The 16,327-nt window shown below is 46.7% G+C and overlaps 1 protein-coding gene across 1 annotated transcript; it reads left to right on the top strand.

Moving 5' to 3' along the window:
* The first annotated feature begins 928 nt into the window (after positions 1-928).
* Positions 929-9,936, top strand: LOC126066075 (PRAME family member 20-like). Its single transcript, XM_049866897.1, has 4 exons — positions 929-1,026; positions 6,704-7,003; positions 7,621-8,235; positions 9,384-9,936. The coding sequence occupies exons 1-4, from the start codon at positions 929-931 to the stop codon at positions 9,934-9,936; spliced, it is 1,566 nt and encodes a 521-aa protein (XP_049722854.1).
* The last annotated feature ends 6,391 nt before the right edge of the window (positions 9,937-16,327 follow it).

A 16,327-nucleotide genomic window follows, 5' to 3' on the forward strand; every position in this document is an offset into this window, starting at 1 on the left:
CTCTTGGGGCAAATTCCTACTCAACCTTTGAAGCTCTCTTTGATGTCGCTTCTTCCCAGAATTCTTTCAGAAGCCTAAAAGGCCCTGAACTATGGTCACAATCCACTTTACAGTGTTATCTTACTTTTTAAAAGTGAATGTGAACCAACTTATGTATGCATTTCTTAAAGAGTTTTCAACCTATGGAGAATCTTCCTGTTTGGGCCTTGCTGGTTTGCCAAGAGGGTGCCATAGGCAACTGGACCATGATAGAAGCAAAGCAGGCAGGAGCTGTCATTAATTCACATAATGTTAAAACGGCATGTGTAAATTGAGTGCTAACTACGTGCAAGGCTCTGTGCTGTGTGATTTACGTATTCCCTCACAATAACTTTCTAAAACAAGTACGATTATTTTCCCTAAGTTAGAGATGAAGAAAATGAGCTTTATAGAGTTTAAGTAACTTAGAAAATTGCACAGTTAGCAAGAGACATAGCCAGCATTTCAGCACACATCTATTACTTTAGATCCCATCTTGTGTTGCTAGAACTTCCGTAAGCAGTAAGAAAACCTCATGAGGAAAGGCTGAGACCAAGCCACCGTGGAGATGCCTCTGCTCACTTATAAGAGATTCCCAGACCCCTCTGGGTTTTCTTTACACTCCTATCTGTAACCATGATTCTAGTTAATAAAGGGCTTTATGCAAATTTTCTGTATCCAGTCCTAGGACAAGGAAGATGCTCTTCTTACCCTTCTACACCCTTCTCACTTCACTCCCTGGCTTTCCGCCTTCTGGGCCTTTCAGGGCCAACCCTGCCCAGCTCGCAGAGATCACTCCCGGACAACCGGCACAGGGTGCAGTATCTGAACTCCTGTGATCCTCGGCCTCTTTCAACTCCTAGGAACCAAGGAACAACACATGCTAACAGCCCACTGAGCAGGACCAGCGATGGACTTCCGGCTCCACCGGATGTGCCCGGGGCTACTGTGTGTAACGTTTGCCCGCCATTTTGGACTCATCCCGCAGAGTTCCCGGAGGGACCCTCCGTAACCTTCAGTGTGCAGCTGTGGCTGGAAGCAAATCCAACCAGCCCCTAAGTGAGGCTTTTCGTGGAGATTCAAAGAACTTTATGCCTATGTAAACTTCCTTGAGTCGTTTCAGGGTGTCACTTTTATCCTTTTCTGGAACTCAGGTCAGTTAAGACAGGCCACCCCAACAGCTATTCCCACATTCGCGTAGAAAATGGTTTTCCCCCTTTAATGATTCTTTATTCCCTTAATGATGGCCTATTGTTTTCTTAAAACATTCTGGGGGGTAAACATCCTGAGGTGGGTTTATTTTATAAAATAGTTTAAGGATAGGCCATCCCTGAGGCCAGTGAAGATAAGTGACTTGCTGAAAGGTATTGCTGAATTAGAGACCTAGGAATTAGCATCCCGAGGGCTTAATAACAATAGCCAAGGCTCTCCTAACAATGCCCTGAGGTAGATTCTATTAATATCTCCATTTTATGGATGAGGAAACTGAAGCTTAGTTTAAGTAAAAAGTTCAGAGTTATTCAACTGGTAAGTACTACAGCCAAAATTTCAGTGCTAGACTGTGCTTACACCAAAGCTCTGCCTTGCTTCTGGGCCTTCATATTTGCTCTTCTGTGTGCCTCAAAAATTTGTTGCCACTCCTTTCCAGGCTTATTCTCACATATTCTTTAGGTCTCAGCTTTTTAATCCCCTGCAAAGTGTTCCCGGGCTTCCCAAATCTGGCTTAGATGCTTCTGGGCTGGACTCCTACCACCTCATATTAGTACCAAAACTGCAGTGGAGTAGGGTGTGGTAGGTTGTAGTTAAGAGAAATTCGTTACTTTAGAGAGCTTCTTTGTTTCCTTCTTTTCTCTCTCTCTTTCACTGAATCAGACACACACAGCGGTGCTTTAGAACTTTTCATTTAAGGGCATTTTCTTTTGGCCAGAAAAACTATTAAAATCTTGGCTTTTTTTTGTTTGTTCATTTTCTAATTACTGAGTAATGAGATGACAGAACCCTCCTTATCCCACAGCTAACAGGATGCTGGCACATGATAGGAGTTTAATAAATACTTGTTAAAAGGATAAGTAAATGAATGAATTCTGCACCCTACTCCCCCGCCAACTCTCCTCTATCACTCATGCTTTCTTTGTAACGAATGATATTGTGGAACCAAAAATTACTCTAACTCAGCTTGTTGTTGTTGGGTTGTTGTTGAGTCAATTCCAATTCATGGCAACCCTATGTGACAAAGTAGAATTACCCTCATAGAGTTTTCTTGGCTATAATCTTTATGGAAGCAGATCACCAGATCTTTTCTGCTATGTAGCTGCTCAGTGGGTTTGAACCACCAACCTTTCAGTTAGCGGCCCAGCCAAGTACTTAACCATTGCACCGTCAGGGCTATTTGCTTAAACCTTAATAAATTGTATATTAAGTGGGAGTTCCTGAGACCACAAATTGGCTCTCAGAAACAGACAAAGTCCAGTCACAAGGGAACTATTCTCTGTTGAAGGAACATGTCTTGAATTGAGTTCCTTCTAACTTGGGTTTACAGCTTCCAAATACCATTTAATCATTCAGCAAATGTGTATTGAGTTCCCAGCATGTGTCAGGTATCAGGCACTGTTCTAGAACCTAGGGATATAACAGTGAACAAAATCCAAGAACCAGTCATTTTACTGGAAGGAGAAAATCAAGAAGTACAGAAGATAATTTTAAACTAGTTAAACCAGACCAGTTGCCATCAAGTCAATTGTGACTCATGAAAACCTTATGTGTATCAGTAGAATAGTGCTCCATAGGGTTTTCAATGGCTGAATTTTGGGGAAGTAGACCTTTCTTCTGAGGCATCTCAGGTTGGATTCACCCTTCCAATCTTTGCACCCTTCAGGGACTCCAGTCTCAAGTGCATGGTGTGTTTTTCAGTCATTGTGCCTTTGCTCACCTGGAATAACTTAATCATACTGAATTATTGTTTTCATGTGCCCCTGAGTGCTTTGGTATTTTATATTGTTGCACCAATATTTATAAGAGAATTTGGGCTATGATTCTATATATATTCAAAATTTTTCTAATAATTTAAAAACCTTGCTTTGTTATGATTAGTTCTGTTGTCGTGTAATTTTATAGTTATGTCCGTAGTTGTAATCATTTTCTCACTTTTAATTTTTAGAGTTTTTCTTTCTTTTTTTATTTTTTAAGAGACTAAGAGCTATATTCCTAGTCATTGTATTTTTTATTTTTCCATCTCCTCATCCCCCCTCCCACCAGCCCCCGGTAATCACTACTTTTCTCTTGTCTTGTTGGATTTGCCTATTCTAGATACTTCATGTAAGTGGGATCATACTGTATTTGTTCTCTTGTGACCTGTTTTACTGAGCATAACATTTTCAAGGTTCACCTATGTGCTGGCATCTATCAGGACTTATTTCTCTTTATGGCTGAGTAATACTCCATTGTACATATATGCCACATTTTATTTATCCATTCATCGGTGATGGACACTTGGCTTGTTTCCACCTTTTGCCTATTGGGAATAGTGCTGCAGTGAACACTGGTGTACAGGTTTCTGTCTGAGTCACTACTTCCAACTCTTTAGGGTGTATTATCTTCTCTTCTTTACTGTCTGCCAGAGATGTATCTACTCTTCTCCTACAAGACAAGTTTTGGATTAATTTCTTGACCTATATTTTTCTGCTTTCTAATTTATTTTGTCTGTAAGTGTTCAGAAGTTGTTCTTCCGCTTGTGGTTGATTTTATTTTATTTTTGTTGTTTTTGTTATCCTTATTAAATGAATTACCGAATTTATTTGTTCAGTCTTCTATAGCAGTGAAAGGATTTGATTTTGAATTCGCCTCTGACTAAAATTTGCTTTACTCTCTAGTACTTGGATATGTGTGTAAGGGTATATACAAGTCCCGAAAATTTACACACTTCCCTGGTATTAAAAGGGAAAGAGAACTTTGCTTCCCTACTTGCTTTTCTTTTAGCATTTCCTTTAGAAAACGTGTATTCGTAAATCCTTTGAGATGTACATAAATCTTTTTGAAGCTAAATAAACCTCTCACATTTTGCATTCCAGGACTATCTTTCTTGGGGGCCTTGGAGCCACCTCTAAAATGTGAACATGAAGAAGGAAGGTGACCTGTCTCCCTGTCTCTGTGGGACTTTAGACTAAGCACTTGGCTCCAAGCTGTAACTGCCTACTTAACGAAAAGATAGGAGAAGTTTTATATGTTCCTTTGGCTGAAGGCAATTAACGTGTATGTAGAAGATTGTATCTGCCTGGCTGTATAAAACGATGAGCTTCTTTTCTGTCTTTGCAGCCTCTTAAGCGAGCTACCTGTGATGTGTATCATGGTTTGGTTTCGTGCTTATTCAATAATAAAACCATTTCATTCTTTTTTACATTTTGTGGAGAGGTTTTACTGAGTTGGCAGGAGATTTTATTTTTAATTATTTCCCCAACAGTGTACTTCTGCTGTTTTATAAGCTGTTTGTTGTTGTTATTCTTATCTGAACACTTCTGTGTACGTTAAAAATCAATCTCAGAGTTGTATGTTATGCTCTTAATCTGTCATTAATTGTTACAGTCCAAATTTTTGAAATCTCTTAAGAACCTCTTGAAAACCTTGTGGGATTTCCATGCAGGAGACCCGGGTCCGATTCCCAGCCAGTGTACCTCATGCACAGTCACCATCCTGTCAGTGGAGGCTTGCGTGTTGCCATGTCGCTGAACAGGTTTCAGCAGACTTTCCAGACTAAGATGGACTAGGAGGAAAGACCTGGTGATCTACGTCTGAAGATCAGCCAATGAAAACACTGTGGATTACAGCAGCCCGATCTGCACCCATTCTTGGGGATGGCGCAGGACCGGGCAGTGTTTTGTTCCTTTGTGCATGGGGTCACCATGAGTTGGGGGTCGACTCGACAGCAGCTAACAACAGCAGTGTAGTTGCGATTGAGATTTTATTGTGATGATAATTACATTTTCCAAGTGGGTGTCACTGGCATGTACAAACACCTTTGATTTCTGCATGTCGGTCTGTGTCCAGCAGCCTCCTGAGCTCTGTCTTCTTCTGTGGCTTTGTCTGTGATTGTCTTGGATTTTCTATATAAAGTATCATATTATCTGCACGTACTGGCAGTTTTGTTTCTTTTTTTCCCATGTTTATTCAGATTTTTTTTTCTTATAAAAGTAGATTGACAGGGCACTGTTGAATAGACGTAGTGATAATGGCTTTTGAGTTAGTTCAGGTCCTCCAGGAAGCAGACATCATGACAGGAAAACATGCAAAAATTTTATTAGGGGACGTTCAGAGGAGAAACAGTGGGAAGGGAGCCAGGAAGACATGTTGAGCCATAAGACCACAAAGCAGGTTTGACTCTGAGTGAAGGTTGTGGGGAAGGGCCCTAGACCACTGTACACTCTCTAGAAGGCTCCGCAAAGCTATCAGGGAGTCCTCTAGCCAAAGCTGACTGTCCAGGAGTGGCTTGTGTCCAAGGAACTGGCCTGCCTTCATATCCCTGCCACATTCAGTCATTGGAGAAGAGCAGCAGCGGGAGGCGTAGCCTTGTCCCAAAGGCTGTCTCAGAGTTTTAAGGGTAGCGTAGTCAATTGTGTAAACCCTGGTGGCATAGTGGTTAAGTGCTATGGCTGCTAACCTAAAAGGTTAGCAGTTCAAATCCACCAGGTGCTCCTTGGAAACTCTCTGGGGCAGTTCTACTCTGTTCTGTAGGGTCACTATGAGTTGGAATCGACTCGATGGTGATGTTGGCTTTTTTTCTTTTTTTAGTCATTTGCACTCCCTGGGCTGGAGGTCTGCAGAGCGCAGTCTCATGTGACCACCACACTGTAAGATCATTTGTGACGTCAAAGAGAATGCTTATAAAATAGCACCGCTAAATACCAGGTTTGGAAACATCCCTCTTTTTCCTTATTTGATTTTCCTGAATCTATGAACACGATTACATTAATGACGAATCATGCCAATGTTAACCACTCTTGCATTCCTGATGTCAGTCGTACTTGGTACTTTTTTTTTTTTTTTTTTTTGAGGAATGTTGCTAGATTTGATTTGCTGGTACATGATTTTGGAGGGTGGCAGGATGTGGGCCCAGAGAGGCTAAGAGGCTAGACCCTACGAGGGCCACCTCAGGGGGGCATTGCATTCAGAGGGAGAATTTTAAGCAGGGAAGTAACACAATCTGACTTAGATCATAAGAGGTGCAAGGTCAGAAGCAGGGAGACAAATTCAAAGGCCATTGCCGTAGTTGGAGGAAGATGCTGATGGCTTGGTAAAGGTGAGGGTGATGAGACATGGTCTCATCTAGATACACCTTGGAGGTGAAATGAGCAGAATTGATGTGGGGTTTGGGGACAGTGTCCTTAGTAGGTGCACATGGTGATCTTGATGGCAAGGGACAGAAATCTGGACCAAGTCAAAGTCTCCAAAGCCTAGCAGGAATAGATCTAAACCCTGAGGTTCTGGGCTCCATATCACCTCATCAGTGCATGAGGGCTCACAGTCTCATGCTTGCAAGACCAGCCTGTGGGTTCTTCTCACAAATGGAGGGTGGAGCCTGTCTCTCAGTCCCCTTACTCATGTGATGGATGCAAAAGGCTTGGGTGTTCCAAGCTGGTCTGGGAGGGTGCTGAGCAAGAGGAGGTCTGAGAAGGTCCACCTTATTCTGCCCCAGGTTTGTGGAGATGAGCACCCCAGCCCTACCCACGCTGTTGGAGCTGGCAGCCCACCGCCTGTTGAGCAATGAGCCTTCTGCTCCACCTGTCTTGCAAGAGTTCACAGTCGACCTCTTCCCACCAGTGCTCACTGCTGCCTTTGCCATGGGACACAAGGAGGCTCTGAAGGCGCTTGTGCAGGCCTGGCCCTTCCCCTTCCTCCGACTGGGCTCTCTGATAGTGCAGTGGCCCAACCAAGACAGCTTGCAGGCTGTGCTTGATGGGCTGGAGGACTCCCCTGTCCACAAGGCTTGTCCCAGGTAAGGGGGGGTGCTGAGACCAAGGCATGGGCACAGGGAGCCAGAGGGAGACTGGGCTAGGACCCAGGGGAATATGGGGTTAAAGTCGGCTAGGGGCACAAATGAGGCATAAGTGAGGAATCTATAAGGTCCCTGGGTGGTGTAAATAGTTTGCACTCGACTATTAACCTAAAGGTTGGCAGTTCAAATCCACCCAGCAGTGGTATGGAAGAAAGGCCTGGCAATCTGCTTCTGTAAAGATTACAGCCAAGAAAACCCCATGGAGCAGTTCTACTCTGTCACACATGGGATAACCGTGAGTTGGAATCAACTCAAAGGCAACAGGTTTTGTTTTGTTTTTATGAGCTTCTGGGTTAATGGTTGATGATATAGTTGATGAGGATAAGGGATAGGGTTTTACCTTCTGGGGATAGGGGTACAGGTGGTGTGAAGAATGGAGACTCAACAGGATCCCAGATAAGGAAGGGAAAAGCCATTTAGAGAGGGGAGGATAGGTGGGCTGATGCTGGCATCTGGGAGCCAAGGGCCAGGATCCTGTTCCTGGGACTCATCTTACCCTGGCCTTGCAGGTCTCCCCCGGATATCATTATCTCATCACTCCCTTCTACTCTCCACAGGAGGTCATTGCTGAGGGTACTGGATTTGACACTGGCCTTTGAGCAGGTCCAGTGTAAAGGGGCCTTTGAGGCCTTGGCCAAGTTTCCATTTTGGTTACCATCCACAGTCAAGGCTGAGATGCCAGAGAACATGGCTAAGCCCAGGCCAGTGGAGGGCGTGAAAGAAGAACTTCGGGGGGCCCAGGAGCCAGTGGAGTTACACGTCGATCTTTTCCTAAGAGGCCCTTTCAAATTAGATGCATTCCTCTGTGGCCTCCTGGCCAAGGTGGAGCAGAGCTGTGGGTCCCTTCGACTCTGCTGTAGGAAATTGCACATTGAGGAAATGCCATTCGATAGCCTTGTGGGAATCCTGAAGACACTGGACCTGGATTCCATCCAGGAGCTAGAGGTGTTTGATTGGTTCCGGGCACTGTCAGAGCACAGCCTGTTCGTCACCCAGCTGGGGAGAATCCGCAACCTGCGCAGCCTCAAGCTGGCCTACTACCACTGGGCCTTCCCCCCAGAGGGCGAGCAGTCCTCCATTCACTTCCTCTCCCATCTCAGCCAGCTGCACCACCTCCAGAAGCTCCACCTGTCTTACTCCTACCTGTCAGGCAACCTGCATCAAGTGCTCAGGTGGGCAGGGTCCCCCAGAGAATCCCTGGAATGTGCCAAAGTCAAGTCTGGGCAGGGAGCAATATAGACGATGGTACCCATTCTTAACCCCTCATGGAATCTTGCATGTAGACTGGGAGCCTGGGGTCAGAGGACACTGAAGGCTGGATCTGCTTAGGAAGACAAAGATTTGTTGGGAAAAAAGTTGCATATGTTTATCTTCTCAACAAATCCTTTGGGGCACTGCTGAGTGCCAGCATCGTGCTGGGCCCTGAGGAACCACAGACAACATGGGCTGCCCTGGAGAAGGGCATGAGGGCTGTGGCATGACAAAGGAGGGAAAGGAGTGTTTCCCTCCATGTACACCTCCCAGTGGGGGGCATTCTGTTTACCGGGGCCTGAGTGGTAGCTCCCCAAACCCAAACCCTAGCAATAATAGGTACATCCTAGACTTCTATGGTCAAGCCAAGGTCCGCGATCACCAACAAAAGACAAGACTCACAGGCCGTAGATGGAACAATGCTTTACTCATATAGAGAAGAGACAGAACAAGGTCAGTTTCACTAGTGGGCACAGGTCCCCACACTGCCAGTGGGTCACTCCCTGTAGCCCATGCAGGGTGGATGTTCTGCACACACACCCATCATGCCACAAGTGAAGGACTCCGTTCCCTCCCTGATGGGAACAGATATAGCAGTGGGGTTGGCCAGGTGCCATGTGACACCATACATATAAGGAGAACAAAGAGGTACTCATTAGGCCAGAAACTAGGGAAGGACTCTCCCTGAGAAGGAAGGAGAAACCAAGATAGAGCGAGGCTCAGCATCTAGCCTCCATTTTCAGGGAATGTTCCAGGCCCAAGGATTTTGATTATGCAGCCTGGTGGGAGGCACAACTGACTGTGCTCACAACACTTATCGAATAAGTTCTTCTCATCAAATAAGCAGCAATATTGGGTACCTATGAAGTGGGTCTCCATTTCACCAAAGAGAGACTTAGAAGGCTTCAGTAGGGGATGAGGCCAGTCCTGTGGCACCAGGGGACATGCTCCTAAACCCAGAGGTAAATGGCTCCTCCAGATGAGCTGCCTTAGGACAAGCCCACTTGGGCAAGCAGGTGCTCCCGATGGGGGCTGGGGCCCTCCCCTGAAAGCCGCCCTCTCTCCTCAGCTGCCTACAGACCCCCCTGCACACCCTGGAGATCCGTTCCTGCACACTTCTAGACACTGATGTCACCTTCCTGTCCCAGAGCCTTCATGCCACCTGCCTGAAGAAGCTGGATCTGAGTGGCAACAACCTGTCCTACATGGTGCCAGGACCTCTAGCGGCCTTGCTGCAGGCAGTGGCTAGGACATTGCAGCACCTGGACCTGAACCACTGCTGGCTGAAGGACACCCACCTACAGGCCATCCTGCCCACCCTGTGCTGCTGCGTCCACCTCAGATCCCTGGGCCTCTCTGACAACCCCTTCTCCCGGGCCAGCCTCCTGGGCCTGCTGGAGTGCACAGCCTCACTGATGGAACTGAAGCAGGTGCTGTACCCCATCCCTGTGGAGTGCTGTGCCTACGTACATGGCCTCTCATGGGGGCCCGTGGACAAAGGGAAGCTGAGCGAGGTGCAGGTCGAGCTGCAGGCACTGCTGCAGGCCATGCAGCGGGCTGACATGCAGTGGAGACCCCCGCCACCCTCACCCTTGCCTGGGACTCTCGCACAGCCTGAATGAGGGCGGGAGCAGGCCTAGGGCTGGGGGCAGCTGGGAGCACTGGGAAGCAGACCTCCTCCTGGGTGCACACTGTCTGATGGGTGCTCTCACATAAAGGACACTTCCACGGGGCTGCCTTATGCTCTCCTGTCTCCTGCATCACCGCCCTTCCTCAGCTCAGAGCCCACCTGGCATCACTCTTCACACTGTGACTCCAACTGTGTAGCTACAGAGACTCTCCTGAGAGCACCAGGCTTTCCTGGCCACTCGCTCTCTTTCTCTTCCCTTTTGCCTCTGACCTTCCCTATGTACTGGGGGTTAGAGCAGCTCAGGGCTGCCAAGAGACGTGGCACTCGACCCCACATGCCCACAGTCCATCTGCTGATGGTCACTGAGATGGTGCTGGGCACAAGTGCTGCTGTCCTAGAGCTGGGCAGGCAAGTGGCACTGACATAAAACCATGCCCCACACCAAGCATAGGGCGACAGCCAGGGAAGAATCCACAAAGCAGAGCCGAGGCTAACTCAGCACAGGGGAGCTGGGGTGAGGCATCGTGGGAAAGGCAGCGCGAGTGAGTGGCTGCACTTTGGGTCTGGGCTTAGCCACAGAGAATGGAAGGCTAGGGACCCACCCAGCACCATGTAGGTGGGATGTGATCAAGGCTGAGATGGATGGAGAAACGGGAGCCAGGGGCCAAGATACACACCAGAGGCCCACTGACCAGCCTGGGTCTAAAAGGACACACAGGGCCAGTGGGAGCCAGAGAATGACACTATGTGTGGGGGGATGAACAGGCGTGCAGGCAGGTGGGCAGCCCCATGAGCTGCAGAAGGCACCAGGGCCTGCTTCTCTGGACTAGGCTGGTGTTAGCATCTTTTTTCTCTGTCCTCACTGAGGCTCAGTCTTAGGCCTCTGGCACAGCCTGTGCAACTTCTGGAACCAAAGGTGGGGAAGGAAGCCACATTTAGTGGAAAAGGTCCTCCCAGCCATCACTCACTGGGCTCTATCTTGCTCTCACGAGTAGGCCTTGTACCAGATTTCTCCCTTCCTCAGCTGCCTTGAACCCAAGTTAGAATAAAGCCCAGTAGATTCCGCAAGTGATTCCTATACAGGACGAGGAGAGGGGGCTGTGCTTGGGACACAACAGTGGCAGTCCTTGGTACACCCACTGCAGAGTTCAGCCAAATGTACAGTTAGAGGGAGCACAGTCCATGCAAGACTGCCGCCCTTACTCCTGACATCAATGGCAAATTCAAGAAGTTCCAAAACCACCCTCAGGTTTGGTAATTCCCCGGACAGACACAGAATTCACTGAAGGCTGTCCTACTCTCTGTTAGGGTTTATTACAGAGAAGGGATGCACCCAGGGAAGGAAGTATATAGACAGAGTCCAGGAGAAATACCAAACACGGAGCTTCCATCATCTTCTGTCTGTGGAGTCATGGACAGCGTTAACTCCTCCTGGCCACAACCTGCAACAGCAAGCAGGGAGTACTGCCAACCAAGGAAGTTTGCCCGAGCCTCGGTGCTGAGTTTTCACTGAGGTTCGGTCACATACTGCCTTTGTGACTGACCTTTAGTCTCTAGCCCTTTTGGAGGTCAGGCTGATACCTTTAGTCTCCGTTCCCTCTGGAGGCTGGAATGGATTCCACATGGCATCAAGTCGCCATCATAAATCTTGTTATACTGTCTGGTGGCCAAGCCCCCCAGGAAAACAGAGCCCCTCGTACCAGGCAGGACATTCCAGGGGCCTAGAGACCACCTCCCAGTAGCTGAGGACAAAAGGCAGGCCTGTCTTTGGGTGGCTTGATGCTTTGCTGCACACCCACTCTCTTCCATGCCCCAGCATCACATGCGGAAAGCCAGCTCAGTGACCACAAACAGCAGGTGGTCGTCAGCTCCATGTAGCTAAGTGCCTACTGTGCAACAGAGACTTTTACAAATGCTGGAGATAGAGCAAAAATAAGACGAAGTCCCTGCCCTCTTGGAGCCTGCACTCTATAGTGAAAATAAACAGGGTCACAAGTGAGGGGCATGTTTTCAGGCCATGATGGGGCCGTGGTGAAAGGAAAGGCACACACTTCTGCAGCAGTGGTAGAGGGGATGTTTGAGATGGAGAATCGGGCAAGGCCCGTCTGGGCAGAAGAGACATTTGAGCAGAAATCTGAATAGGGGCAAACACTCCAGGTAGAGGAGCAGAAAAGTGCAAACGCCCGGAGATGAAGACCAACTTGGCCTGTTTGAGGAGTATTGTGACATACAAAAATAGACTGGGTGCTTCAGGCACATCTGTGCTCTGCTGACAATTTAAATGCTACCCCAAATCTTGACCATTGGTAATTGCTTCTAACCCCATACAATTTGCCCCTCTCTGGGTGTGGCCACATTCATGTTAATATCAGGCGTGATAAAATCCCATCACTTCCTATGGACCTTCTGGTGACATGTCTTCCCAACGGTGTGTCAGGGCACTGGTACCACCGGGCCCGTGTCTAGTAAACCTTGGCTGTGCTGCCAACTTTCCTTTAGACTTGCTCCCCTCCTTATCCTTTCTGGTCATGTTCTCTTTGTCTGAGTCAGTGCTCCTGTTTAGTCAGATACTGAAGGATGCTTGCTTCCGGAAGTTTCTGTACCAGATTTCCTCAAGATTATGAGACCTTGCTGCTGCTGCACTGAGGTAAGTACCATGTATCACTAGACAGTAAGGACAGGGAGGGCAGATCCTTCTGTCTGTTTCAGCCACTGCTGTATCTGCAGTGCCTGGAACAGCTAGTTGCTCTTGTCAGGTGCCATCAGGCTGGCTCCGACTCATGGTGACCCCATGTACAACAGAATGAAACGTTGCCCAGTCCTGCACAGTCTCCACGATTGCTGGCACGCAGCCATTGTGTAGCGCCTTCAATCTAGGGGGCTCATCTTCTAGCACTCTATGAGACAACATTCTGTTGTGACCCATAGGGTTTTCCTCACCTCACTTTCGAACTAAGTCTACCAAAAAAATCCACTTTACTAAAACTTCGGAAAAGTAATTTTAAGGTCTGCACAATATTCCATTGTATCAGCGTCCCCAGCCATTTAAGAATTCCTCTAGCACTGTTCAGTTAAAAACCCGTGCTCGCCAACAGAGAACCCCTGAGGGAGCAGGAGAACAGTGGGATGCAGACCCCAAATTCTCATAAAAAGATCAGACTTGATGGTCTGACTGAGACTAGAAGAATCCCGGCAGTCATGGTCCCCAAACCTTCTGTTGGCCCAGGACAGGAGCCATTCCCGAAGACAACTCATCAGACATGGAAGGGACTGGACAATGGGTTGGAGAGAGATGCTGATGAAGAGTGAGCTACTTGTATCAGGTGGACACTTGAGACTGTGTCGGCATCTCCTGTCTGGAGGGGAGATGGGAGGATAGAGAGGGTTAGAAACTGGCAAAACCGTCACGAAAGGAGAGACTGGAAGGAGGGAGCGGGCTGACTCATTAGGGGGAGAGTAAGTGGGAGTATGGAGTAAGGTGTATATAAGCTTATATGCGACAGACTGACTTGTAAACTTTCACTTAAAGCACAATAAAAATTATTTTATTAAAAAAAACAAAAACCAGTGCTCTCTAATTCGATGGCCGCCTGTCACGTGTGACTGTCAAGCAGTTGAATTGTGACAGGTCTGAATGGAGACGCACTATAAACGTGAAATACACACTGGATGCCAAAGTCTTATAAAAAAATGTTAAATATCTTATTAATATTTCTTACATGATTGCATATTGAAATAATAATATTCTGGATATACTGGGTTAAATAAAATAACATTGTTCAAATGAATCTTATCTGTGTCTTTTTACTTCTTTTAATATGGCTTCAAGGAAATTAAAACTTATACGTGTTGCTCACATTTATAGCTTGTATTTTAGGTCAATTAGGCAACACTAGGAAACCCTGGCGTAGTGCTTAAGTACTACAGTTGCTAACCAAGAGGTCAGCAGTTCAAATCCTCCAGGCAGTCCTTGGAAACTCTATCGGGCAGTTCTACTCTGTCCTATAGGGTCGCTATGAGTCGGAATCAACTCGATGGCAGTGGGTTTGGTTTTTTGGTTTAGGCAACACTAGGGAGCCCTGGTGATGCAGTGATTAAGAGCTTAGCTGCTAACCAAAAGGCTGGCAGTTCAAATACACCAGCTGCTCCTTGGAAACGCTCTGGGGCAGTTCTACTCTGTCCTATGAGGTTGCTATGAGTCGGAATCGTCTCGACGGCAACGGGTTTGGTTTTTTGGTTTGAGCAGCACTACTTCTGGCTTAAATAAACCATAAATAACAAAGATTCATCTTTGTTGCCATTTCCATTCTTTAAAAAATTTCCCCCTTGGTAATGAGTTTTCTCCTTCAAGCTATTAATTAATATGGTGACTTCATTATAAATTTCTAATGTTGAACTATTTCTGCAGCTGTGGAATTGAATTCATTTGCTGGTGTTGTGTATTATTCTTCTAACAGGCTGCTGGGTTCTAGTCTCACTGTTATTAGGATTGTTGATGAGAGGGTTTTTTTCCCTTTTCCCCTTTTATTTACTAATGTTGGAGGCAGTGATGACTCAGTGGTAGAATTCTCACCTTCTGTGCAGGGGACCTGGGTCTGATTCCCAGCCAATGTACCTTGTGAGCAGGCACCATAGATTACTGGACAAGCCAGGTAAGCACAGGCTTACCGGTGCCCGTGCTTACCTTGCTTATTGGGTGATCTGTCCCTGTTGGCAGTATTGCCACAAGACTGGCCTCTGCACTTAGAAAAATTAATTTTTCAAACTTCACATAATAGTGAAGTACTTGATTTACAATTTCTTTGCTGGTAAGCACTTGCTTACCTTGCTTCTTGGGTAATCTGTCCCTGCTACCACCTGTCAGGAGAGGCTTGCATGTTGCTATTATGCTGAACTGGTTTCAGCGGAGCTTCCAGACTAAGAGGAACTAGGAGGAAAGGCCTGGTGATCTACTTCCAAAAATCAACCAGTGAAAACCTTACGCATCACAATGGTCTGATCCACAACCAGTCATGGGGATGGAGCAGGACTGGGTCGCCATGAGCGGGGAAGTGGTGGAGGACTTCTCAAAGGCAGTTCACAACAACAATTTATTGATGTATTAGAATACAATGAAGACTTGGGAGCCCACTGACTAGCCTGAGATCTCCGGCAAGAACAATGACTTACATCACCTTTGTGCTCCGCTTCAGTCTAGCCTCTACCTCTCCACCTGCAGAAACCTCTGTTCGGAATTTTGTTTACCATTCTCTTCTTCACCACAAATGCACACGTGTGTCTAAACCCTGTAATGCATTGTTCCATTTTAATTGTTTTTGAATTTCACAAAAAGTTTATGAAGCTATGTTTATAGTCTTGGGACTTGCTTTTTTCACTCAGCGTATTTCTGAGACTCATCTCTATTGCTGCTTGTACAGCATTCGTTTTCACTGCTGAAAAAGATCGTCACGTAAATTCAGCCTGTGAATTATGCCATTAAATTCATTCTCCTGTCCACGAGCATTTGGGTTATTTCATGTTTCTGGTTACTACAAACAGTGCTGCTCTGAACAGACTTCTACCTGTCTCCTGGTCTATATATTCAAGAGTTTCTTCTAGATTTGGAGCCCTGGTGGCAAAGTGATTAAGCACTTGGCTGCTAATGGAAAAGTCGGCAGATTGTACCCACCAGGCACTCCGAGGAGAAAGATGCGGCAGTCTGCTTCCGTAAGAATTTAAAGCCTTGGAAACCCCATGGGGTAGTTCTACCCTGTCTAATAGGGTCACTCGGAGTCAGAATCGACTTGCTGGCAATGGGTTTGGTTTTTGGTTTGGTCCCAGATTTATATGGAGAAGTAGAACAGCCGAGTTGAAGGTACCCAAATATTTAATTTTGCCAAACTGTTTTCCCACGGGCAATGTATAAGAGATCCTGATGATCTCTTCAAATCCTGTTGATTTGCCAACAAGTGGATATAACACGCTATCTCACTGGGATCTTTATTTTACATTTCCCTGTTCATTAATGAAGTTGCACACTTCTTCCTATGTTTATTGGGCATGTTTATTTTATCTGTGAAATGCCTGTTCATGTCTTTTGCCCGTTTTTCCACTGAGTTATCTTTCTCTTGTTGATCTGCAGGGTTCTTTATATATTATGGATACTAATCCTTTTGAAAAAGTAAAGAGGGCTCAGCCACAGGGCTCCCTGCCAGACAGCACAGGGCAGTTGTACAATGTCGCAGGTTGACTAAGAACACTCCTGAGACACTAGGGCTGACCTCTCAACACTGCTCTGGGTCCAGGCCTCAGATCCTGGCCCCAGCTCTGTCCCATAAACCCCTGTGCTGGGTTAAAATTAGCAAAAGAGCTCCAGTGTTGCAGCTCCACCAACCGCTTGCACC

Source organism: Elephas maximus, chromosome 22, assembly GCF_024166365.1.
Source record: "Elephas maximus indicus isolate mEleMax1 chromosome 22, mEleMax1 primary haplotype, whole genome shotgun sequence".
NCBI classification, from domain to species: Eukaryota; Metazoa; Chordata; class Mammalia; order Proboscidea; family Elephantidae; genus Elephas; species Elephas maximus.

Bases quoted from the DNA above. Each gene is read 5' to 3' on its own strand.
- LOC126066075 (XM_049866897.1), top strand. From the start codon at position 929: ATGGACTTCCGGCTCCACCGGATGTGCCCGGGGCTACTGTGTGTAACG. The intron at 7,004-7,620 runs GTAAGGGGGGGT...TACTCTCCACAG, and splicing joins GTCCACAAGGCTTGTCCCAG to GAGGTCATTGCTGAGGGTAC. The intron at 8,236-9,383 runs GTGGGCAGGGTC...CTCTCTCCTCAG, and splicing joins AACCTGCATCAAGTGCTCAG to CTGCCTACAGACCCCCCTGC.